This window comes from Elephas maximus, chromosome 3 (assembly GCF_024166365.1).
Source record: "Elephas maximus indicus isolate mEleMax1 chromosome 3, mEleMax1 primary haplotype, whole genome shotgun sequence".
Classification (NCBI taxonomy): Eukaryota; Metazoa; Chordata; class Mammalia; order Proboscidea; family Elephantidae; genus Elephas; species Elephas maximus.
This window is the reverse complement of record NC_064821.1, coordinates 59,775,197-59,801,827: the sequence shown is the minus strand read 5'-3', so window position 1 is coordinate 59,801,827 and position 26,631 is coordinate 59,775,197. Positions and strand designations below refer to the sequence as shown.

The 26,631-nt window shown below is 45.1% G+C and overlaps 1 protein-coding gene and 1 long non-coding RNA gene across 2 annotated transcripts in view; both read left to right on the top strand.

The window, feature by feature from the left end:
- Positions 1-26,631, top strand: part of LOC126072666 (uncharacterized) — a 128,994-nt gene that overhangs the window by 49,351 nt on the left and 53,012 nt on the right. The window lies entirely within an intron of this gene.
- Positions 19,856-23,580, top strand: LOC126072658 (phospholipase A2, membrane associated-like). Its single transcript, XM_049878147.1, has 4 exons — positions 19,856-19,975; positions 20,181-20,325; positions 20,537-20,643; positions 23,438-23,580. The coding sequence occupies exons 1-4, from the start codon at positions 19,936-19,938 to the stop codon at positions 23,578-23,580; spliced, it is 435 nt and encodes a 144-aa protein (XP_049734104.1). The 5' UTR covers positions 19,856-19,935.

Genomic DNA, 26,631 nt, shown 5'->3' with positions numbered 1-26,631 from the left:
ATAATTTGTCATGATCCACACAGTCGAATACCTCTGCATAGTCAATAAAACACAAGTAAACCACTTTCTGGTATTCTCTGCTTTCAGCCAAGATCCACATGATATCAGCAACAATACTCCTGGTTCCACACCCTCTTCTGAGTGGGCTTGAATTTCTGGCAGTTCCCTTTTGATGTACTGCTGCAACTGCTTCTGAATAAGTGTCAGCAAAATTCTACTTGTGTGTGATATTAACGATACTATTCAATAATTTCTGCATTCTGTTGGATCACCTTTCTTTGGAATGGGCACAAATATGGATCTCTTCCAATCGATCGGCCAGGTAGATGTCTTCCAGATTTCTTGGCATAGACTAGTGAGTGCTTCCAATGTTGCATCTGTTTATTAAAACATCTCAACCGGTATTCTGTCAATTCCTGGAGCCTGGGTTTTCAACAATGCCTTCAGTGCAGCTTGAACTTCTTCCTTCAGTACCATCCGTTCTTGATCATATGCTACCTCCCGAAATGGTTGAATGTTGCCCAATTCTTTTTGGTACAGTAACTCTGTATATTCCTTCCATATTCTTTTGATGCATCCTGTATTGTTCCATATTTTGCCTATAAAATCCTTCTATATTGCAATTCAAGACTTGAATTTTTTCTTCAGTTCCTTCAGCTTGAGAAATGCTGAACATATTCTCCCTTTTTGGTTTTCTAACTCCAGATCTTTGCACATTTCATTATACTTTACTTTGTCTTCTTGAGCCACCCTTTGAAATATTCTGTTCAACTCTTTTACTTCATCATTTCTTCCATTCGCTTTTGTTACTCTGTGTTCAAGAGCAAGTTTCAGAGCCTCTTCTGACATCCATTTAGATCTTTTCTTTCTGTCCTGTCTTTTTAGTGACCTCTTGCTTCCTTCATGTATGATGTGCTTTATGTCATCCCACTACTCATCTAGCGTTGGGTCATTAGTATTCAATGTGTCAAATGTATTCTTGAGATGGTCGCTAAATTCAGGTGGGATATACTCAAGGTCGTACTTTAGCTCTGGTGAACTTGTTTTAAATTCCTTCAGCTTCAACTTGAACTTGCATGTAAGCAATTGATATTCTCTTCCGAGGTTGATCCTGGCCTTGTTCTGACGATGATATGGAGCCTCTCTGTTGCCTCTTTCCACAGATGTAGTTGATTTGATTCTTGTATATTCCACCTAATGAGGTCTATGGGTATAGTCACCGTTTATGCTGTTGAAAAAAGGTATTTCCAATAAATAAGTCATTGGTCTAGAAAATTTTTATCATGTGATCTCTGGCACCCTCTCTTTCACCAAGGTTATATTCTCCAACCACTGACCTTTCTTTGTTTCCAACTTTCGAATTCCAATCACCAGTAATTAGCAATGGATTTTGATTGTATGTTTGATCAACTTCAGACTGCAGAAGTTGGTAAAAATCTTTAATTTCTCTGGCTTTGGTATTAGTGGTTGGTGCATAAACTTGAACAATAGTCATAGAAACTGGTCTTCCTTGTGGATGTATGGATAGTATCCTATCACTGACAGTGCTGCACTTCAGGATAGATCTTGAAATGTTCTTCCTGATGATGAATGCAACCCATTCGTCTTCAATTTGTCACTGCCGGCATAACAGACCATATGATTGTTCAATTCAAAACGGCCAATAGCAGTCCACTTTAGCTCACTAATCCATTTCATTTTTTATGACTTCCAATTTTCCTAGATTCATACTTCATACACTCCACATTCCTATTATTAATGGGGGTTTGCAGCTATTTCTTCTCCTGTTGAGTTCTGCCACATCAGGAAATGAAGGTCCACAAAACCTTTACTCCAGTCACATCATAAAGGTCAACTCTACTTTGAGGAGGCAGCTTTTCCCCAGTCATACTTTGAAGCCTCCCAACCTGAGGGGTTCATCTTCCAGCACTATATCAAGCAATGTTCTGCTGCTATTCATAAGGTTTTCATTGGCCAAGTTTTTTCAAAGTAGATCACCAGGTCCTTCTTCCTAGGATCATATATTAGGGTTCTTGAAATATAAACTCAAGGGTCATTTTAGAACAATGATTCTTAACTGGGAGTGATTTTCCTCCCCAGGGGGATAGGGTCGCTATTAGTCAAAATCGACTCGACAGCAGCGTGGAGTATTTCTTGTTGTCACAATGGTGGGTGGGGGGGTGGTGTTACTGGCACCTGGTGACTAGAGGTCAGGGATGCTGCTAAACATCCTGCACAGGATGGCCCCCAAAACAGAACTACCGGACCCCAAACATCGTTGCGTCAAGGTTGAGAAACCATGGTTTAGAGCATGATTCAGAACTTTTACCACTCTGACAAAAGTGAGGCTTGGGGCAAGTCACTTTACTTTTCATGCCTCAGTTTCCTCGTCTCTAAGATGGGGTTAATTATAACAGCTTACGTTTAAGGAAATAGCTGCCACCTTTCTCATGCTTACAGTGTGCTGTTCATACCCCCAAGTGCTTTACATATATTTTCTCACCTAATCCTTGTAAAGGTCCCTGGGTGACACAAATGGTTTACCCTCAACCACTAACCAGAAGATTGATGGTTTAAATCCACCCAGTGGCACCACAGATGAAAGGCCTGGCAATCTGCTTCCGTAAAGATTAAAAAAAAAAAACCCAAACCCAAACCCACTGCTGTCGAGTAGATTCTGACTCATAGCAACTCTATAGGACAGAGTAGAGCTGCCCTATAGGGTTTCCAAGGAGCAGCTGGTGGATTCCAACTGCCAACCTCTTTGGTAACAGCCAAACACATAACCACTGTGCCACCAGGGCTCCATGTAAAGATTACAGCCAAAAAACCCTATGGAACAGTTTTACTCTGTAACATATGGGGTCATCATGAGTCAGAATCGACCAACAGCAACGAGTTTCGTTTGTTTTTTTGAATTCTTATAACCCAGTGAATACTACTACTGTTGGTCATTTATTAAGTGCCAAGCCCTATTCTAAGCTCGTTACATATATTAATTTATTTAACCCTCACAACAGTTGTATAGGTAGACGGTCTTGTCATCTCCATTTAACAGATGGGGAAGCAGAGGCACAGAGGATACAAGCTTCCTGAGGGCAGGGGCAGTGTCTATCTTGTTCCTTGCTCTCTCCCCAGCTTCTAGAACAGTGTATCAATACACATTTGCTGAAGGATAAAGAAATTCTCCATGGGTTTTGTTGAGTCCACGGACAACCTGCAATTGTGGAGAAACCAGGGTACAAATGTGTCGAGGGTCTTGCCCGAGTCTCTTCCACTCCCTTGCTTTGCAGCGGAGGTCTTGGAAAAGCCGCGGGTGGTGTCCCTGGACATCTTGGAGCCTGGCTGTGCTCCTGTCACTGGCAGAGAGGAATAGACATGTGTGAGCCATTTCTGAGATACCCAGAGGGTGAAGGGGTGCTGGTCTCCCTGGAAATCAGGGGGTGTTGCCATCTTGAGTTTGATCAAACCTGGAAGCTCTGTCAGTGGGGCAATGTGTCATCTTGAGCCAGGGATTAGGCTCTTCCACTCCCCCAGTAAATGCAGAAAGATTTCAGATTTAACCCAGCCCTAGTCTAGACCTCGGGGAAGTACATACCTGCAGGGTATGTGGGAAGATTAGGCATGGCATAAAATAATCATCACAGCTGCTGTGCAGTGGGAAATCTGTACTGCAGGCTGTAGGCACACATTTCTGTGTGTTGAAATGGAGGCTTGGAGAAGTGGTAACTTCCTCAACAGTGCCAATGGGAAAGCTGCTGGTCAGTTATTCAAGCCTGACACTGCCACCTCCATTAACCTGAACCCTAAGTACACAACCCATAAGTGACCTGGGGCCTAAAACTTCACTTCTTTGACCCTCCTCTGTGAAATGGGACCACGAATCCTGACCCCACAGGATTATTGTAAAGATTTAAAGGTGATAACAACGTTAAAATACCCAGGACCCCTGGTATCGCAGTGGCTAAGCATTTGGCTGCTAACTGAAAACTCTGTGATTTGAACCAACCAGCCCCTCCTTGGGAGAAAGATTACAGCCTTAGAAACACGATGGGGAAGTTCTACTCAGTCCTATATGGTTGCTGAGAGTCAGAATCAATCCAACGGCAACAGATTTGGTTTGATTTACAGTAAGTGCTCAATAAATAAACCAAAAAACCAAACTCATTGCCATTGAGTTGATTTCAACTCATCCAACCCCACGTGTTACAGAGTAGAACTGTTCCATGGGGTTTTCTTGGCTGCAATCTTTACAGAAGAAGATCGCCAGCCCTTTCATCCATGGCACTGCTGGGCTGGTTCAAAATGTCAACCTTTATGTTAGTAGCCAATCACAAAGTATTCACACCACCCAATGACGAGCTCAATAAACAACAGGTTTCTTCACTGAGCTTCCTAGGGATCCATTCTTAAGTCTGATCTTTGGGTTGCCTTGGATAGATGCAATGGAGCCAACATTGGAGCAAGGGGGCAAGGGTGGGCAGAGGCTTGGCAGGAGGCCTCCAAAGATTGCCCTATATTGCTCTGTGAAACATGGCCCCCACCATCTCTGTGCTTCCCTTCCCATCATGCTGTGCTGCCCTCAGCCTGTACGGTGGGTGATGCTGGTGACGCCCCTTCTTGAAGCAGACACAGGGATCACTGACAACTAAAAGAACAGACAGGGGTGTGTCTATACCCCAAGCTTCAGCTCCTTCCACTTCTCCATAAGCATACCACGCCAGGGTCACACTGTCCTTTCCAGAATGTTGTACTTTTTATGCCTCTCCACTTTTGCAAATGCTGCTCTCTCAGCCTTCCACCCCTTCCCATCCAACCGACTCCCACTCATCCTCCAGGTTTCAACTGAGATATCACCTCCTCTGGAAAGCCTTCCTGGAGACCCCTCCACCTGAATTAGGTCCCTAACCTAGGGTCCTGCACTCTCGGTGCTTCCCTCTAGGGCAGACACTGGGTCTCTCTTGTTGGTCTCAGGATCTACAGGGCTTCACACAAATGCCTGGCATGTAGCAGCTCCTCAGGGAATGTTGTTGACTTGTAATAATAACAATCTCTTGCATATGTAGAGCACTTTTCCAGTTTTAAATGCCTTTTTATGGTTATATGTCATTGGACCCTCACAGAAAACCTGTCATCTAAGGTAGGCAGAGTTGCATCAGTGCTCACATTTTGCAGGAAAGAACTGAGGCTGGAAGAGGTTAGGCATGTTGTCCAGGGGGGTCATGCGACAGGCCCAGAGCCCACATTGGCCAAGGCAGGTGTGGAAAGATTTGTGATATATTTGGTCCAGAATGGGAGACTTCTCAGAGTTCTGATTCCAGACCTTCTGACTTAGCAGCTAAAAGATAGGAACTGCTGCTTTCAAGCATTAGTGTGGTGCTGGGACCAGCTGAGCCTGTCTCCCCACTACTGTTATTTGGGAGAAAAGAAAGCTTTGGGTGGTGGTGGTGATAGGTTGGGTGTGTCTGAACCTCTTCTCCAGAGGGGAAACTGTGCCAGGCAGTGAGTTTCCTTTGAGAAGGGTCCCTCACCACTGTGCTGTTGACCATAGACAACACTGGAAAGTCAGAGAAGAAAACATTCAAAATCGGGAATGACAACTCTAGTAGTCCATCCCCTTGGTGGAATATTTGGCAACCATTAAAAATAATGTCTTTTCAGTTAGGTCATCAGTATAGGAAAGCATGTATGTCATAATGTTCAAGGCAAACTGGAGAACATAAATTTTATCTATGATATACTGTATCTACCATAGTGTTGTGAGATGGTTTGAGCCCCAGCTCTGTCACTTATTGGCTATGAACTCAGGCAAGTTAGCCTCTCTGTGCCTCAGTCTCCTCATCTGTAAAGCAGGCATAGTAATAGACTTATACAGAGCTTTTGTAAGGATTAAATGAGTTGATGCATGTAAAGCATTTAAAACAATGCCTAGCATATGTTAAGTGTTATGTTTTGGCTATTAGGATTAATTATTATTGTCTCAGCCATGTCAAATATATACAATGAGACCTGTGAGAGCTGGAACTTGATGTGACTGCCTTGTTTTTCCAGGTTTTGAAAGTCTTCCACCCTTGACAGAGTGCAGTCATCACTTTCCTATTGCTCTCTGTCTTAGTTATCTTGTGCCACTACAACAAAAATACTACAAGTAGATGGTTTCAACAAACAGAAGTTTATTCTTTCACTATCTAGTAGGCTAGAAGTTCAAATTCAGGGTGTCAGCTCCAAGGGAAGGCTTTCTCTGTCAGCTCTAGAGGAATGTCCTTGCCATCAATCTTCCCCTGGGCTAGGAGCTTCTCTGCACAGGGATCCTGGGTCCAAAGGACACACTCTGCTCCTAGCACTACCTTCTTGGAGGTATGAGTTCCCCATGTCTCTCTGCTCGCTGCTCTCTCTGTAATATATCAAAAGAGATTGGCTTAAGACACAGCCTAATCTTCTAGATTGAGTCCCGCCTCATTATCATAACTGCTGCTAATCCCACCTCATTAACATCAGAGGTAAATTTACAACACACAGGAAAATCATATCAGATGACAAAATGGCTGACAATCAGGCAATACTGGGAATCGTGGACTAATCAAGTTAACACATATTTTGAGGGGGACACAATCCAATCTATAATATTTCACCCTTTGGGCCCCCAAAATTCATGTCCTTGCCACATATAAAACACATTCACCCCATCATATCATAGCAAAAGTCTTAAATGAATTCCAAGTCCAAAATACAAAAATTCCTCTTCATCTGTGAAATCTAGAATACCAGTTGTCTGCTTCCAAAGTACAGTGGTGGAACAAATAGGAGAACTTGGAGGCAAAGAAGGAATAACAGGCACCAAATAAGCCAATAGAACAGATTACATTAGCCCTCAAGGCTGGAAAGTAATCCTCTGTTCTCTGAGACCATTTACACAACCGCCTTGTCCCTCAGACTCTGAGTGTTAGCCATGTTCTCTGGATTCTGAGTGGAGGCCCCTTGACCTTGGGCTTCAGCTCCACCTTCTAGGCCCGCTGGAACAGGAACTCTGCTCCCTTGGCTTTGGGCAGCCTCATTCTCCTAGTCCATCTGAGTGGTGACTCCATCCTTTAAGGCTGAGGCAGCTCGGCTTCCTGTGTTTCTTGACCCTTCAGCATCAGCTTCCTGGTTCCTTGGCCTCTTGACCCCCTTGGGCCTCACCACCTGCATCTGCCCTGCTTGGGCAAGTATTCCAAAGCTCTTTAGCTTCACTGATAAGTGCCTGAAGGCACCTCACTCCCCGAGTAACCACCAGCTAGAAGGCACTCGGCTCTCTTGCTCTTCGGGTTGGCAAGCCTATTTCTACTGGTAAGTGCCTGGAGTCATCCCGCTCCTCCAGGAAGCCTCCGGCACAAAGGCATTCAGCTCTCTCAACCCGAGGGGCTTGCGCTGATCTCCTCCTTCAGCTGTTGCCAGTCCTCTGCTGGGGCCTCTCAACTCTCTGCATAGTCTCCAGTGCAACAGTTCTCCTCGTTTCCTTCTGAGTTTTCTATTCATTCACAGTTTCAAAACTGCTTCCACATTTTAAGTAGCTGCTAGAGCAGCACCCTACTCTCTCAGCACCAAATTCTGTCTCAGTTATCTAGTGCTGCTGTAACAGAAACACCACAAGCGGTTGGCTTTAACAAAGAGAAATCTATTCTCTCACAGTCTAGTAGGCTGGAAATTCAAACTCCAGGCATCAGATCCTGGGAAGGCTTTCTCTTTCTGTCGGCAATGGAGGTCCTCGCCATCAATCTTTCCCTGGACTAGGAGCTTCTCTGCACAGTGACTCTGGGTCCAAAGACACTCTCTGCTCCCTGCACTGTTTTCTTTAGAGGTATGAAGTCTGCATGTCTCTCTGCTCCTTGCTCTCTCTAATATCTCAAAAGATATTGGCTTAAAACACAACCTAATCTTGTAGATTGAGTCCTGCCTCATTAACATAACTGCTGCTAATCCCAACTCATTAACATCATAGAGGTAGGAATTACAACACATAGGAAAATCACATCAGATGACAAAATGGTAGACAATCATACAATACTGGGCATCCAAGTTTACACACATTTTGGGGGGACACGATTCAATCCACACCACTTGTCTATTTAGTGGAAAACATTTGCATTTTCCCTCTCTGTCAGGTTTCTGCCTTACACTGTTTCTGGCTTTTGCAGGTTTTATTGTATAAGAAAAAATAAAAAGATGAAAGGAAGTCTTAATGATGTTTTCTTTGGGAGGTGGGTTCAAGGATGATTTTTACTTTCTTTTTTTCCACTTCTCTAAATTCTTTAAGTAATATGCCATGGTGATGTATTACTTTTATTATCATGAAAGAGTAAACTTTATTTCCTCCCAAAAGACAAGAGTGGGGAGACAGACTCAGGAGCACTTTCCTTCCGGGCCCAATAAGGGTGACCTCAGAGAACCGCTTCCGTAATTAACACCTGAGATCATATCCATGTCAATATTTTCCTTTAAGATCAGTAGCTTCAGGCAAACTTTCCGGAAACACATCGTGCAGTTCCTTCCACTCCTCATCTGCTTGTTAATAACTATATGATGCCTATATAAGGAAATAGCCAAGCTGTTGAAACACCCACAATTGCAAAGTGTCACCACCTGATGACAATGAGAGTTCCCCAGGCAGGGCACTTTGGGGGATGAAAGGAAATCATGCTGACAGTTCCCGTCATCAGCACACCTCTGCTTACTCCTTGAGATAAGGGCTTTTACAGTGATGGGAAGACCAACTGCTGTGTAAACTGATATGGACTCAGCCTGTTGGCTGGCCAGGCCAGCAGCTCACCAAATAGAGTCAGCCAGCCAGCTGGTCAGGAAACCAGCTGTGCAGAGCATGTAATAGGTGTTCAATTACTCCTTGTCAAATTCTATTAGAACTTTGTTAGGTGCAGCCGACGTGTACGACTCTGTCCTGGGCACTGTGTGTGGGTGTCATGGTGTGGGGAGGGGCATGCTGATGGATGGGGCTCACCTTAAAGGAGTAAAGGCTGATAGGGCCCTTCAGGCCTTCTACTGAGAGTTTCATGAGCCGTGGCTTTTAGAAGACAGTCCCTGAGCTAGGGGTCTATGCTCTTATTGTTAGTTGTCATGGTGTCAGCTTGGACTCATGGGGACCTTGTGTGTAACAGGTTGAAATGTCAGCTGGCCCTGCATCATCTTCATGATCCTTGGTAGGTTTGAGCCCATTGTTGCTGCTATTGTCAATCCATCTCATTTACTGACCCTCTACCTTGCCAACCGAGATGTCCTTTTCTAGTGATTGATCTATCCTGATGACGTGTCCAAGCTTATGTGGACATGTTAGCTTACTTTGGACATGTCATCAGGAGTTTATCTTAGACCTTTATTTAATTTACCTCCTAATCCTTCTTGGGATATAGGTTTAAATGACTATAATAGCTACCATCATCAACCATGTCACCACCCTCGCCTCCCCATCCCTCTATTTTCCATCCATCCATCCATCCAGCCAGTCAGCCAGCCAGCCAGACAGCCATCCATCCATCCATCCAGCCAGCCAGCCATCCACCCATCCATGGTCCCATCCATCCATCCACAAATTCATCCATCCTCCACTGTGATACAGTAGAATGGTAGATAAGTTTAAAAAAAAAATTACAGAGCCAGGCTGCCTGGTTTTAATCACCTTGTAGTCTGGGAGGCAGACAGGCAACCAGACACTAAGGTAACAGGGCAAGTTCAGGGTGCCGTGGGTACAGAGGTGGGCCTGACACTCATCTGGAGCCTCAAGGGAGGACGATGGAGTGGTGACACCTTGGGTACCATGGTCATTATCATCATCACTGCTGAGACTTCTTTGATCAATGGTGGAGTCATGGTCAAATGGAGTCATTAGCAAAGTTGGCCTGTGGGTCTCAGCCTGGTACCTGGTATGCCCCAGCACCCTCACCCTCCTTTCCTCCTTCAACCATGCTCTACTCTGCTACCTTATCTAGCCCTATTCTCCACTCTCCCCAGACTCCACCTTCATCCTCACCCCTACCTGTCCCCAGAGCCCTGCTGCCTGCTAGAAGACAACTAATTAGGCTGATACCCTAGTTTGTGCAAATGGGCTGCTCGGTCCTGACAATCCCCTCCCCATGGCATTTGTCATCATCATTGTGCATCTGTTATGTTGTTGTCAGGTGCCGTCAAGTCGGTTCCAATTCATCAGGACCCTGTGCAAAACAGTATGAAACACTCTCAGTCCTGTGCCATCCTCACATTCATTGTTTTGTTTGAGCCCATTGTTGCAGCCCTTGTGTCAATCCATCTTGTCAAGGGCCTTCCTCTTTTTCACTGACCCTTTACTTTACCAAGCATTATGTCCTTCTCCAGGGACTGTTCCTCCTAATAACATGTTCAAAGTACGTGAAATGAAGTATGTGAGATGAATTCTTGCCATCCTTGCTTAATAGGAGCCCTCTCGCTGCATTTCTTCCAAGACGAACTTCTTTTTTCTTCTGGCAGCCCACGGTATATTCAATGTTCTTCACCAACAACATAATTCAAAGGCATCAATTCTTCTTCAGTCTTCCTTATTCATTGTCCAGCTTTTGCATGCATATAAGGTGACCGAAAACGGCACGGCTTGGATCAGGTGCACCTTAGTCCTCAGAAAGACATATTTGCTTTTTAACACTTTAAAGAGGTCATTTGCAGCAAATTTTCCCAGTGCAATGTGTCATTTAATTTCTTGGCTGCTGCTTCCATGAACATTCATTGTAGATCCAAGTAAAATGAAATCCTTGACAACTTCAATCTTTTCACCCAGGAAGGGCATTTATTGTGCACTGTGAAACCACTTACTGTGAACAATATGCATCACTCAGCCTCAACTGTGTACAATTATAATGTATGTTGAGCACTGACTCTGTAAATTGACTGCATTATTGGACACTTACTGTATGCCTTTACTAATCTAGACTTGGGTCTAGATTTCAACTTTTTTCAAAAGATAACCAGTTGGAATGGAGAGGGTGAGATCCCAGTCAGACAGGTCTGGACTCAAATCTCACCAAACCTCTCACTAGCCCTATGCCCTGGAGCAAGTCTTTTAACAACTCTGAGCCTCAATTTCCTTATCTGTGAAATAGAGATAATATGGGTGGGCTGGAGCAGGTAGGAGTGAGAAGAATAGTAGAGCACAAAGGGTTGTTGCAAACTCTCAAACATCGTGTCAGTGTGAGCATCATTCCAGAAGCTTTAAGTGCTCAGCAGATACGCCCCCTGCAGAGGCAGAGGCCCAGGTCGCTGGGAGTGCAGCGGGCATTCAGAGTGAGCTGGGGTCCCTAAGGCTGCAACCCTGGTCTGATTGTGACCTGGTGTCTAAGGGCAAGGCATGTCAACACAGTGACTTAAGGCTGATTGGCATCTGATTTTCCTCCCCTGGCCTTAATTACCAAGGCCTTGCAGCAAGTCTTAGAAGTTAAGGATGAAAATTTCACACACCCTAGTGTCCCTGGGAACCCTGATGGTGCAGTGGTTAAGATCTCAGCTGCTAACCAAAATGGTCAGCAGTTCGGATCCACCAGCCACTCCTTGCAAACTCTACCGGGCAGTTCTTCTCTGTCCTACAGTGTTGCTCTGAGTCGGAATTGACTCAATGGCAACAGTTTGGTTTGGGTTTTTGGAGTGTCCCTGAGTTCTCAGTGTCACCCTCGCAGGGTGGCCCCTACTTTCTTACTTGGCGATTCATGTCATCCACCCCCAGGATCTCTGTGTTCTATGCCTGAAGGATTGCTTTGCTCTTCCACCAAGTACCATAGCCGTACTCCTTGGGTTCTGAATCAGCAAAAACAACTGTTCTCTTGTCCTGAGATTCTTCTGGAGAGACCTCATCCCCTGTGCATTAGTTCATTCATACATCCATTCAAGAAACATTTGTTATGACCTGCCATGTGCTGAGCTCTGGGAGTGTTTATGAAGCAGGGTGTCATGGGTGATGGTGCTGAGATTTGGATGCCCCCAGGAGTAGTTTATGTGCTCCCCTCTCCTTTCCCAAGAGTAGGTTTACATGACTCAATAGGCTAAGGGTCAGTGATGGGGGTTGGGAATGTTACTGGATAATAAAGAGCTTACATTTACAATTGGACACAACAACTTCGATGTTTTGGGGTTCAAAACCTGGATCAAAATGTCATGACTCTCACAGATATTTTGAAATGAAAGAATCAGGAGAGTTATGGGAACCAGATACACAGATTTGAGATCATTAACTTTGAGGCAATGAGTCAAATGATGGGAATAGGTGTTATTACCTCAGCACAGTTGGGGGTCGCCCTAGTCAGGGTTCTCCAGAGAAAAAGAAGCAGTAAGATTATATCTATCTTTTGCCTCACATGTATGTGAAAGCTGGACAATAAATTTGGAAGACCAAAGAAGAGTTGATATCTTTGAAATATGGTGTTGGCAAAGAATATTGAATGCACCAAAGACAGCCAGAAGAATGAAGAAATCTGTCTTGGAGGAAGTAGAGTCAGAATGCTTCTTAGAAGCAGAGATGGTGAGACTTTGCCTTACATACTTTGGACATGTTTTGGGAGGATTCAGTCCCTGCAGAAGGACATCGCGCTTGTAAAGTAGAGGGTCAGGGAAGACCCTCAATGAGATAGATGGACACAATGGCTGCAACAATCGGCTTAAGCATAACAACGATTGTGAGAATGGCACAGGACTGAGCAGTGTTTCATTCTGTTGTACATAGGGTCACTATGAGTTGGAATCAACTTGACAGCACCTGACAACAAAAACATCTATCTGTCTACCACCTGTCTGTCAGTTTGTCGTATTATGGCGGCTTGCATGTTGCTATGATGCTGGAAGCTACGCTAGTGGTATTTCAAATACCAGGGTCACCCATGGTGGACAGGTTTTGGCAGTGCTTCCAGACTAAGACATGCTAGGAATAAAGGCCTGGTGATCTACTTCTGAAAATTGTTGTTGTTGTTGTTGTTAGGCGAAATGGAGTCTATTCCGACTCATAACAATGCAGTGTGATGGAGTAGAACTGCCCCATAGGGTTTTCTTGGCTATAATATTTATGGAAGCAGATCACCACATCTTTCTCCCATGGAGCCACTGAAAATCCTATGGATCACAACAGAATATTGTCTAACATAGTGCTGGAATATGAGCTTTCTATTTGGAAGACAGTCAAAACGCACAGTGGCCACAGCAATGGACTTGAGCTTACCAGCGATTGTGAAGATGGCACAGGACCAGGCAATGTTTTGTTCGGTCATACATGGGATTGCCCTGAGTTGGAGGTGACTCGACAGCAACTAACAACAACAACACATCTATTTATCACTCGATCTGTCATCTATCCATGTACAGAGATGGGTTTATTTTGAGAAATTGACTCATGAGATTGTAGGGGGAGGCAAGTCTAAAATCTGTAGCTCAGACAACAGGCTGGAAACTCTGGCAGTCTTGTGTCCAAAATCAATAGGCCAGGAGGGAGCCTGGAAATTCTGGCAGAATATTTATTTACACTTTTGAAACCCTTGGGAAATCTCAGTTTTTGCTCTTAAGGTCTTCAGCTGAATGGATGAGGCCCACCCACATTATGGAGGGTAATTTGCTTTGCTTAGGGTCAATTGATTTAAATGTTGATCACATGTTTCATAGTTACTTAGTGCCGCTGTAACAGAAATACCACAAGTGGGTGGCTTTAAAGAACAAAAATTTATCTTCTTATGGTTCTGGAGGCTGAAATTCCAAATGAGGGTCTTGGATGTGTTGATTCCTTTCTCGTCAGTAGCCCTGGCATTCCTTGGTTCCTTGGCTTGTAGACGATCCTCACATGCTGTCTCTCTTCTCCCATATGTGTTTCTCTCTGTATCCGATCTGGTCTTTTCATAACTCAGAGGTGATTAGATTTAGGACCTACCCTAGTAATTAACATAACAAAGAAACCCTCTTTCCAAACAAGATTACATACACAGGTATGGGGTTTAGAATTCCAACACATATTTCAGGGAAACACAATTCAATTCATAACAACAGTAAATACATTAATAGCAACATGTGGCCCCATGTGTTACAGAGTAGAACTGTGCTCCGCAGAGTTTTGGGGGCTGTGTAATCTTTACAGAAGCTGATTGCCAGGGCTTTCTTCCCTGGCACCACTGGGTGAGTTCAAAATGCCAACCTTTAGGTTAGTTGTTCTTGTTGTTCTTAGGTACCATGGAGTCAGTTCCGACATAGCAACCCTATGCACAACAGAATGAAACACTGCCTGGTCCTGTGCCATCCTCACAATTGTTGCCATGCTTGAGCCCATTGTTGCAGCCACTGTGTCAACCCATTTAGTTGAGAGTCTTCCTCTTTTTCACTCACCCTGTACATTACCAAGCATGACGTGCTTCTCCAGGGACTCATCCCTCCTGATAACATGCCCAAAGTATGTGAGACATAGTCTCATCATTATCGCTTCTCAGGGAGCAATCTGGTTGTACTTCTTCCCAGACAGATTTCTTCCTTCTTTTGGCAGTCCATGGTATATGCAATATTCTTCGCCAACACCATAATTCAAAGGCCTCAATTCTTCTTCAGCCTTCCTTATTCATTGTCCAGCTTTCGCATGCATATGAGGTGATTGAAAACACCATGGCTTGGGTCAGGCTCACCTTAGTCCTCAAGGTGAAATCTTTGCTTTTTAACACTTTAAAGAGACCTCTTGCAGCTGATTTGCCCAATGCAATGCATCTTTTTGATTTCTTGACTGCTGCTTCCATGGCTGTTGGTTGTGGATACAAGTAAAATGAAATCCTTAACAACCTCAATCTTTTCTCCATTTATCATGATGTTGCTTATTGGTCCGGTTGTGAAGAATTTTTTTTTCTTTATGTTGATGCGTAATCCATACTGAAGGCTGTGGTTTTTGACCTTCATCAGTGAGCGCTTCAGATCCTCTTCACTTTCAGCAAGCAAGGTTGTGTCATCTGCATAGTGCAGGTTGGTAATGAGTCTTCCTCCAATCCCTGTGCCCCATTCTTCATCTAGTCCAGCTTCTCAGATTATTTGCTCAGATTACAGATTGAATGAGTATAGTGAAAGGATACAACCATGATGCACGCCTTTCCTGACATTAAACCACACAGTATCCCCTTGTTCTGGTTCAACAACTGACTCTTGATCCATGTACAGATTCCTCATGAACACAATTAAGTGTTCCAGAATTCCCATTCTCCGCGATGTTACCATAATTTGTTATAATCTACACAGTCGAACGCCTTAGCATAGTCAATAAAACATAGGTAACCATCTTTCTGGTATTCTCTGCTTTCAGCCAAGATCCATCAGACATCAGCAATGATAGCCCTGGTTCCACGTTCTCTTCTAAATCAGGCTTGAATTTCTCGCAGTTCCCTGTCGATATTCTGCTGCAGCCACTTTGGAAGGATCTTCAGCAAAATTTTGCTTGCGTGTGATGTTGACGATAATGTTCAATAACGCCTGCATTTGGTCGGATCACCTTTCCTGGGAATAGGCATAAATATGGATCTCTTCCAGTCAGTTGGCCAGGCAGCTATCTTCCAAATTTCTTGGCATAGACGAGTGAGCATTTCCAGCCCTGCATCCATTTGTTCAAATACCTCTATTGGTATTCCGTCAGTTCCTGGAGCCTTGTTTTTCTCCAATGCCTTCAGGGCAGCTTGGTCTTCTTCCTTCAGTACCATCAGTTCCTAATCATATGTTACCCCCAGAAATGGTTGAACGTTGACCAATTCTTTCTGGTATAGTGACTCTATGTATTCCTTCCATCTTCTTTTGATGCTTTCTGCATCATTTAATATATTCCCCATAGAATCCTTCAGTATTGCAACTCGAGGCATGAATTTTTTCTTCAGTTCTATCAGCTTGAGAAAGCCAAGCATTTTCTTCCCTTTTGGTTTTCTCTCTCCAGCTCCTTGCACACGTCACCATAACACTTTACTTGGTCTTCTTCAGCCGATATTTGAAATCTTCTGTTCAGCTCTTTTACTTCATCATTTTTTCCTTTCTACTCAACATTGAAGAGCAAGTTTCAATGTGTCTTCTGACTTCATTTAGGTCTTTCCCTTCTCTCTTGTCTTTTTAATGACCTCTTGCTTTCTTCATGTATGATGCCCTTGAGGTCATTCCACAACTCATCTGGTGTTCAGTCATTAGTGTTCAACACGTCAAATGTATTCTTGAGATGGGCTCTAAATTGAGGTAGGATACACTCAAGGTCGTACTTTGGCTCTCGTGGACTTGCTCTAATTTTCTTCAGTTTCAACTTGAACTTGCATATGAGCAATTGATGATCTATTCCACAGTTGGCCCCTGGCCTTGTTCTGACTGATGATATTGAGCTTTCCCATCGTGTGTTTCCACAGATGTAGTCGATTTGATTCCTGCGTATTCCATCTGGTGAGGTCCATGTGTATGATCGCCATTTATGTTGGTGAAAAAAGGCATTTGCAATGAAGAAGTCGTTGGTCTTCCAAAATTCACTCCTGTGATCTTCAGCATGGTTTCTATCACCAAGGCCATATTTTCCAAGTACCGATCTTCCTTCTTCGTTTCCAGCTTTCGCACTCCTGTCACCAGTACGTTCGATCAATTTCAGACAGTAAAAGTTGGTAAAACTCTTCAATTTCTTCATCTTTGGCCTTAGTGGTTGGTGTGTAAATTTGAATAATAGTTGTATTAACTGGTCTTCCTTGTAGGCCTGTGGATATTACCCTATCACTGACAGGAATATCCTTCAAGATATATCTTTTTTTTCTTTTAATTCTTATTGAGCTTCAAGTGAACGTTTACAAATCAAGTCAGTCTGTCACATACAAGTTTATATACACCTTACTCCATACTCCCACTTGCTCGCCCCCGAATGAGTCAGCCATTCCAGTCTGTCCTTTCGTGACAATTTTGCCAGCTTCCAACCCTCTCTACCTTACCATCCCCCCTCCAGACAGGAGATGCCAACACAGTCTCAAGTGTCCACCTGATACAAGTAGCTCACTCTTCATCAGCATCTCTCTCCTACCCACTGTCCAGTCCCTTCCATGTCTGATGAGCTCACTCTTCATCAGCATCTCTCTCCTACCCACTGTCCTGTCTTGGGCCAACAGAAGGTTTGGGGACCATGACCGTCGGAATTCCTCTAGTCTCTGTCAGACCATTAAGTATGGTCTTTTTGTGAGAATTTGGGGTCTGCGTCCCACTGATCTCCCGGTCCCTCAGGGGTTCTCTGTTGTGCTCTCTGTCAGGGCAGTCATCGGTTGTGGCCAAGCACCAACTAGTTCTTCTGGTCTCAGGATGATGTAAGTCTCTGGTTCATGTGGCCCTTTCTGTCTCTTGGGCTCATAGTTACAAGATATATCTTGAAACGTTCTTTTTAACAATGAATGCAATGACTTTCCTCTTCAAGCTGTCACTCCTGGCAGAGTAGACCATATGATTGTCCAATTCAGAATGACCAATGCTAGTCCATTTCAGCTCACAAATGCCTAGGATATTGATCTTTATGCATTCCATTTCAGTTTTGATGATTTCTAATTTTCCTAGATTCGTATTTCATACATTCTAGGTTCTGATTATTAATGAATATTTGCAGCTATTTGTTCTCATTTTGAGTTGTGCCACATCAGCAAACAAAGGTCCTGAAAGCTTGATTCCATCCACATCATTAAGATCAGCTGTACTTTGAAGAGGCAGCTCTTCCTCACTCATATTTTGAGTGCCTTCCAACCTGAAGTGTTCCTCTTCTGGCACTATATCAGACTATGTTCTGTTGCTATTCATAAGGTTTTCACTGGTTAATTCTTTTCAGAAGTACACTGCTGGGTCCTTCTTCCTAGCCTAACTTAGTCTGGAAGTGCAGCTGCAACCTGTCTGCCATGGGTGACCCTGCTGGTATTTGAATACTGGTGGAATAGTTTCCAGCATCACAGCAACACACAAGCACCCACAGCAAACTACTTGCGACACCCAGGGACCTTGGAATAGATCAAGGGAGTTTTAATCAGTCTTGTTCCCAAACAGATGACTATTGAGGCTAATGTGGAGGGAGGAATGCTTGAGTTGGAAATTCAAGGACAAACTTTAGCTTTTTCCAGTTTTAGAAACTAATTCAGGAAGAAGAAAATAGGAGATGAAGTTGAGAACAAGAGAAGGTAGAGGCAACGGCCCAATCAGCAGGAAGGGTAACACCCGATCCCATCACACTCTCTTCCCTACTGGAGTGTGGGGTCTCCATGAGCAGGACTTGGGTATAATCCTCATCCCCTCCGAAAGGGCTTGCACAGGTCCTGGAACTTTGTAGACATGTAAGGATCAGAGGGAAGGAAGGTGAAGAGTGGCCTCACCGATCTGTCGCATCCTTGGGGGATCCTTTGCCACCAACACCACAGTGGCAACCGTAGAAACCATAGCTGGACGCAGCTTCTTTTCCCATCACTGACAAGATCATTCTCCAGAAATCCTCCAAATCCTCCTGGACCTGCATGAGGCCTGAAAGGAAATTGGTTGCTGATGGGCAATGGGCCTTGTGTCCTCCCTCCCTGCCCCTCTCTGCACTTCCCTCCCCCTCCCCACTGGTCTCTATCCCCTCTATCTAACTTTCTTGTGAAGGAATGAATGCCCTCTTTCTTAGTCCCAGATGCTGCATTTAGCAGAAGAAAAGAGCCACCCTCACTTAGTCAATGGGCCCATTGGCTCTGCAAATGACTCAGCAGCCTGAAACAGTGTTCCTGCTCACCCTTGAAGGTGGGTGCAGGAAGGTGATGGTGGTCACACCCAGAGCCAGTTTAGAAAATTTACTCAGTCAGGAACTAAGCCACAGGAAAGACTTCAAAATCACTTAAAATTTATTCTGGCATCTGTCTAAAGGCACTTTTTTTTTCTATCTTCAGTTCTGACCTGCCAGCTGATAAGGAGAAGGAAAGGGGATTTACCAGGGGCACAAATGTGCCAAACTGTAAGTCCACCTACTGGCTGCACCTTTATCCCCTCCCCTTACCACTCCCAGCCTCCCAGAGGAAGTAACTATTTAAAGAGAGCTGTGGAGTTCAGAAGAGATATGACAGCCACTCGGAGGTATCGACTCCGACATCCTGTGAGAGGTAGATACCCAGAAATTAATGCCCAATCTCTGTCTTGGAGACTAGCTGTGTTGTGTATGTGTGCGCATATGTGTGTATGCATGCATAGATGGGCATGTAAGTGCACAGGCATGCCTGTGCAGGGTTTGTTGTATACAAGAGGGTATATTACACAAGGGTGTTGTGTGAGTATGTGAGTGTGTTGTATGGAAGGACACTTATACTAGTGTTTGAGTGCAAGAGTGTGTGTGTGAGAGAGAGGGAGAGAGCATGTGCCTGTGTATGTGTATGCATGTAAGGGGTTGGAAAGTCTTGCAAAGAGAGGGTGCTGGAGAAAAATATTGGGATCAGACTCCACAGATGGAATTCCCAAGCCTTGAATTCAGCGTGGGTTCATGCAAGATATGTCTAACGGGGGAGACCCAGCTTTGACCTTGGGAAACTCCCCATTTGTTGAGAAGAACCTGGTCCCAACCTTCCAGGAACTCTCCATCTGAAGAGGATCGTGGGCATCTCATTAGTGTATTATGTGGGGCTAGCTGGCTCTGAGGGTCCGTGTGTGCATGAAACTATTCAACAGAGCTGGGAAGTCAGGAGGGCATGTGTCTGTGAGTGCATCACTGGAGATCTCTCCTGTATACATTGTGTGTGATGAAGGGTGTCACCCTGGACTTAGCCTATGATTGAAGAGCATTTCTGTGTGCTCCTTTGCAAAACCCATTCTCCAGGGTTGCTGAGTGTGAGCAGGAGAGCACAGGGCCAAGGAAAGAATCTGGGACCACCTGGGAGAGGAATCTAGAAAAACCCACCTGCGCTTCTCCCTCACAGAACTCTCAGCATGAAGACCCTCCTGCTGTTGGTAGTAATCGTGGCCTTGGGTAAGAGCTGACCCTGATCTTCACCCTAAGGGGGACAGGCCAGGGCAAGAAGCACCCCCCTCTCCCAGTTTTCCTTCCCATGGCAGCAAGGCCTCTCCAAGGGAGAGAGGGATAGAGACCAGTGGGGTGGAGAAAGGGAGTGAAGAGAGGGGCAGGGAGGGAGGACACAGGGCCCAGTCCCCATCAGCAACCAGTTTCCTTCCAGGCCTGCTGCAAGTCCAGGGGAGTTTACTGGATTTCCAAAAAATGATCCAGTTGGTGACAGGAAAGGAAGCTATATCCAGCTATGGTTTCTATGGTTGCCACTGTGGTCTTGGTGGTAAAGGATCCCCGAAGGATGCGACAGATCGGTGAGGCCACTCTTCACCTTCCTTCCTTCTACTCTCTTCTGGCTCATAATGCCAGGGGGTTGAGCTGGAAAAACAGCCAGCTGGGTGGAAACTCTATTCTAGACCACAGGGTCACTACTTCTCTGCCCAGGGTCAAGGTGGTGAAAGCCAGGGGGAGGCTGGCTCCTTTGAACTACGAGAAAGTGGCCCCAATGGGATGTTCCCATCACAGGTGCTGTGCTGAACATGACTGTTGCTATAAACGTCTGCAGAAACAAGGGTGTGGCACCAAATTTCTAAACTACAAGTTTACCAAGAGTGGAGGCCAAATCATCTGTGGTAAGAAAGAGTTCTATGACTCCACACAGTTTCTTTATTGAGTGCCCACTGTGCTGAGTACTTGGCTGGGCACCAGAGGTAGAAACACAAGGGACATTGTCCCTGCCTCAAAGACTCATAGTCGAGTGAGAGGTAAAGAAAATGAAAGCACAACATGGTAAAGACTCCAACAGGAAGTAAGCAAAAAGAAGGAACCCTTAACACAGCCTGAAGTTCAAGGAAGGTTCCTGAAAGTGGTGACCTCTAGGCTGAGCCATGAACACTGTGCAGGGATAGCCAAGGGAAGAGGAGGTGGATGAGCAGTCCAGAAAGAGGCAACATCAAAGCCTGGAGTGTGCTCAGGGGAACTGCAAGCAATTCTGTGTTGCTGATTGGAACCACGTGGGGAAGAGAAGGAATGGTGAGAGACATTGCAGGAGAGATAGGAAGAGTTTAGGTCAAGCCAATTAGGGGCATGGTGGTTCAGCGTTAGAACTGGTAGAATTCTCACCTTCCATACAGGTTCAATTCCTGGCCAATACACCACATGTACAACCATCACCCATTTGTTGGTGAAGGCTTACAGGCTGCTATGATGCTAAACAGGTTTCAGTGGAGTTTCCAGACCTAGATGGACTAGGAAAAAAAAACGCGTGGTGATCTACTTCTGAAAATCAGCCAATGAAAACCTTATGGATCACAACCGTCCAATCCACAACCCTTCATGGGGATGGCACAGCACCAGGCAATGTTTCATTCAGTTATGTCTGGCGTTGCAATGAGTCAGAGGCCAACACAGTGGCAGCTAGCAACAACAGATCAAGGCAGGCTTTTGAGGTCATGTTGCATTTAGATTGTCTGGTGCCATCGAGTTGATTTTAGACTCACAGCAACCCAATAATAGAGCAGAGCTGCCTTATAGGATTTTCTAGGCTGTAATCTTTATCTGAGCAGATCCCTAGGTCTTTTCTCCCACGGAGCCACTAGGTGGGTTTGAACTGCCAACGTTTCAGGTAGCAGCCAAAGGCTTAATGTTTGTGCCACCAGGGCTCCTTCCTAAAGCAATAGGGAGGTATTAAGCAAAGGAGTGACATGATGAGATTTGCATTTCTGAGGACTAACTCTGGCTGCAGGGTTGATGGAGACAGGATGGAAGGGGGACCTGTGAGAAGGCTACTGCTGTAATCCAGACAAGAGATAGTAAGAGTTTGACATAAAACAATGGTGGTCAAGATGGAAGGGGTTGGAGAATGAAATCAAGATGCATTTGAGAGGTAGAATTATCTGAGTTTGGTGATTGCCTGGGTAGGGGGTGAGGATAGGAAGCTGTTGAGCAGGTATGCGACTATATGTACAGTAGTACCACAACTGAGATAAAGACCACAAGAGGAGGGCTTGGGCAGGGTTGTGGGGAAAAGGAGGAGGAGCTCTATTTGGGGCACTTTGAGTTGAAGGGGCCTTGGAACACCCAGGAGATGTCCAGCAGGCAGCTGGATGTGTGAACTTGCACCTCAGGGGAAGGGTCTGCACTGGACACAGAGTCAGGAGTCAGCAGAAGAACTAGACATGAGCGCCCATTTAATGCTGAAGGAACCAGAAAGGAAACAGAGTAGGAATAATTAGAGAGGGAGGAGGAAAGCTGACAGAGGAGGATCAAAAAAATTGGTAAGAAAATGGTTACAAGAAGGAGGAGAAGATTAACAAGAGCCAGTTTAACAGAGGAATCTGCCAAGGTAAGAACTGTCAAGAGTCCTTTGGATTTAGAGGCAGGAAGGCCAGGAGAAGCTCAGTGAGAGCTGTTCCCATGGAGTGGTGAGGGCAAAGCCAGATTGTAGTGGGTTGGGGTATAAATGGAAATGAAGAAGTAGAGAGAGTAAGTACAGATAAATTTTTGGAAAAAGTTTTGTTCTGAAGGGGAAGAGAAAGATGGGATGGTGGCTGGAAGGGTTTGTCCAATGTCCCCAGACAGGAGATCCATGAGTGGGATTTTGAGAGATCATGGACTCTCACTCAACTGCCTGAGTGCTTTAGGATCAAAAATTGCATCTCCTCCATTATGACCTCTCCAAGGATCATGTATCTTCAGAAGGCTTTGGGTTGCAAGCAACAAGAAGCCCAACTAAAATTGGCTTAGATAATGGGGATGTATGACTCTTGAATAAGCAAGGAGCCTAAAAGAGGGCAATACCAGGCTGGGGCAGCTTCTCAACCATATTGTCAATGAGCCAGCCTTTCCCAACCTTCTGCTCTGCCATGTTGGCAGTATCTAACTCATGGTGTCAAGACACAAGCTGCAGCTCCAAGCATCATGGCCTCACACTCTAAAAGGGGCTTTCTTATTGTACATCTCTCTTTCGTGGGAGGAAACTAATCCTTCCCAGAAGCCCTCAGTGACTTCTTCTTTTGTCTGATTGGGTGAATGAGGTCACATGTTAGCCAGAGACCAATCACCTCAAAGAAAAAAGGATAAACACAGCTGGCTTACATCAATCGGGAGCCATTCTCCGGGGCTGGGCACTTGGCCCATTGGACAAATCTGGTACCGAGAAGGAGGAGAGACAGTGGCAGTTAGGAAGAAGGTATTTAACAGAGTCTTCCTGAGCTTGGCTGCTGTATGTGCCCATTAGACTGGAAACTATCTTCCTGAAGGTGGGAATTCTGTCTCCATTAATCAGAAATATCTGGAATATAAGTGCTTGTCTCAGACTAGGAACTTCTGGAGGACAGGGATGATGTCTTCTCCCACAGGGTTCCCAGAAGAAGCCAGAGGATATTAACAATTACCTGTCCTGTGTGTATTTTCTTGTGATTTCAGCAAAACAGGACTCCTGCAGGACTCAGCTGTGTCAGTGTGATAGAAAGGCTGCCTACTGTTTTGCGAGAAACCTGAACACCTATAATAAAAAGTTGCAGCACTACCCCAATGTTCTGTGCAGTGGGAAGACCCCCAGCTGTTGAAAGCCACCTTTTCCTCCAGAAGACTTACCGCCCAATACTGAGTTTCCTTCTCTATCATCACCACTCCCTGCCCCAGCCAAGTCCCCTGGGAATGAAGAAAACACGTCCCTTCCATTCTAGAGACAGGTCAGGGGCTCCCCTTTTATCCTTGTCCAGAATGAGAAGCCAAAAACCTGGGTGATTTATGCCTGGTCCCTTCCCCCTCCTTCCTCAGCAGCAGGAGATTTCTCCGATGATGGCTCCTCTGTTCTCCTAGTCCGACCTCCTGCTTAGCAGTAGCAGCTACAATCCTGGGGGTCTCTTCTGAATAAACCACTTCATTGGCAAACCGTGTGCACGCATTTGAGGGAATATGCACAAGTGCTCACAACACCACCCAAGACTAATGAGGGTCTTGTGAGGTGGGCAGCCCCAGGAACTCCTAGTGTGAGAGCAAACCATACAAGCTAATGTAGTGTTGTCAATGTTAGCTGCCATTGAGTCAAATCCAACTCATGGTGACCCCATGTGTGCAGAGTCAGACTACTTCAAGGTTGTGACCTTTCAGAAGCAGATTGCCAGTCTTGTCTTCCAAGGTGCCTCGGGGTGGGTTCAAACAGATACACTTCAGGCTAGTAGTTGAGCACTTAACCATTTGCACCACCCAGAGACTCCTAATATGCATTGTTGTTGCTTCTGTGTGCTTCGGACTCATAGCAACCCCATGTGACACAGTAGCACTGCGCCATACGGATTTTTTGGCTGTAATCTTTACGGAAGCAGATTGACAGGTGTTTCTGCCATAGAGGTACTGAATGGGTTTGAACTGCCAACCTTTTGGTTAGCAGCCAAGTGCTTTATCTTGTGCCATAAGATGTGTTAGGCGCCACCGAATCATTTCCGAATCATAGCAACTCTATGTACAACAGAACAGAACACTGCCTGGTCCTGTGCCATCCTCACAATTGTTGCTACATTTGAGCCCATTCTTGCAGCCACTGTGTCAATCCATCTTGCTGAAGGTCTTCCTCTTTTTTCACTGACCCTCCACTTTACCAAGCATGATGTCCTTCTCCAGGGACTAGTCACTCCTGATAACATGTCCAAAGCACATGAGATGAAGTCTTGCCATCCTTGCTTCTAAGGAGCATTCTGGCTGTACTTCCTCCAAAACACATTTGTTCATTCTCCTGGCAGTCCATACACTTCGGCAACACCATAATTCAAAGTCATGAATTTTCCTTTGCTCTTCCTTATTCATTCATTGTCCAGCTTTTGTATGCCTATAAAGCGATTGAAAACACCATGGCTTGGGTCAGGCTCACCTTAGTCCTCAAAGTGACATCTTTTTAACACTTTTAAGAGGTCTTTTGTGGCAGGTTTGCCCAATGCAATGTGTCATTTGATTTCTTGACTGCAGTTTCCATGGACATTGATTGTGGATCCAAGTAAAATCAAATCCTTGACAACTTCAACATTTTCTCTGTTTATCATGACATTTGCTTATTATCCACTTGTGAGGATTTTTGTTTACGTGTAGGGGGAAAAAAGTACAGACTCTGGAGTCGCACTGGCTGGGTCAAGTTCTGCCTCCACCACCTTGTAAATGTGTGATCCTGAGCGAGTTACTTACCCTCCCCAAGCCTTCCTTCTCTCATCTGTAAACTGGAGATGACACTGGGCAGGATTGTTTAGGAGTTAAATGAGATCATGAATGGAAAGCACTGGGCCTGGCACATCTGTATTACAAGTGAAACCTCCCCTCCCACCCTCCTTCCCTTCCCTGGGCAAGAGCAGCTCCTACTGGCCTCTCCAGGCATAACCAAAAAGTTGGTCCTGATGTGCTGGACAGCTGTATTCCACATCCTCTGCGTGGTGTGTTCTCCACCTGTTGCTGCCAGGGTGGGAGGTCAATGTAATGTTGGCCATCAGCTGGATGTATGACCTGTGCATTACCACAGGGCCTCAAGCTCAGAAGGTCTCATGCTTGGTTTAATGATCTCCTGCGGCCATCTTGAAATTCTTAATTTTTAAACAAGGGATCCTGCATTTCATTCTGTAGCTGGTCCTGCCCTCAGCCGGATGCCACTTCCCCTCCTGTTTTCCAGGGCTGCTCTGGGATCTTCCCACCTGGACCACCTAGAGCCCCACCTGTTTCTTTAATAATCACCATCAGGACTGCTGGGTGTGAGCCCTGCACAAAGGCACCCTGCTGAGGGGCATAGGTGGGGGCTAAGCTTTAGCCAGAGCACAGCTCAGCAAGCTCTGCCTTCACCAGAGGTGGCATCTTTCTGTAACTCAACTTCCCAGAACGAACACCTTTTCCCAATTTGGTACAACTATGCTTTGGTGGCACAACTGTTAACTAACTGAAAGGTTGACTGTTGGAATCCAACCAGCTGGTCCTCAGGAGCAAAGACCTGTCAATCTGCTGCCATAAAGATTATAGCCTAGAAAACCCTCTGGAGCAGTTCTACTCTACCACATGAGGTCACCATGAGTCGGAATTGACTTGATAGCACCTAGCAACAACATGGTGTCTTCACCAAAGACATACAAAATATTAGATACAATGAACATAAAATTACCATCAAATTGCTTTAAATTTTCAAAACACTCTCATTCTCTGTATATATCTCACTGTGGACTGGAAACAGTTCATGGACCATAATGGATAATGGAGCACACTTTAGAAAGCACTGTCAAACCCATACCGAGGCAATGGAAAAATGCCCTTAGCAATTTTATAATTAACAATGTGCTTTATCACTTTTCTTGGAGTAAGTGCCATTTATTACGATGTGAGGTAAAATTCTTTCCTTTCTTGTTACCCTTCAGGACCTGCTGGAGTGAAGACAAGACCACATTAATCTACTGCTGTTGAGTTGATTTCAACTCACAGTGACTTCACAAGGTTTCCAAGGTTGTAAATCTCTATGGAAGCAGACTGCCACATCTTTGTCCCTCAGAGTTACTGGTGGGTTCCAATCACCAGTCTTTTGGTTAGCAGCTGAGCACTTCAGCAACTGTGCCACCAGGGCTCCTTAAAAAAAGACCACATTAAACCAAACT

What these genes read in the sequence shown, in the direction of transcription:
- LOC126072658 (XM_049878147.1), top strand. Translation starts at nt 19,936, where the DNA reads ATGAAGACCCTCCTGCTGTTGGTAGTAATCGTGGCCTTGG. An exon ending in CCGAAGGATGCGACAGATCG is followed by an intron (nt 20,326 to 20,536) that starts GTGAGGCCACTC and finishes TTCCCATCACAG; the next exon opens with GTGCTGTGCTGAACATGACT. An exon ending in TGGAGGCCAAATCATCTGTG is followed by an intron (nt 20,644 to 23,437) that starts GTAAGAAAGAGT and finishes TTGTGATTTCAG; the next exon opens with CAAAACAGGACTCCTGCAGG.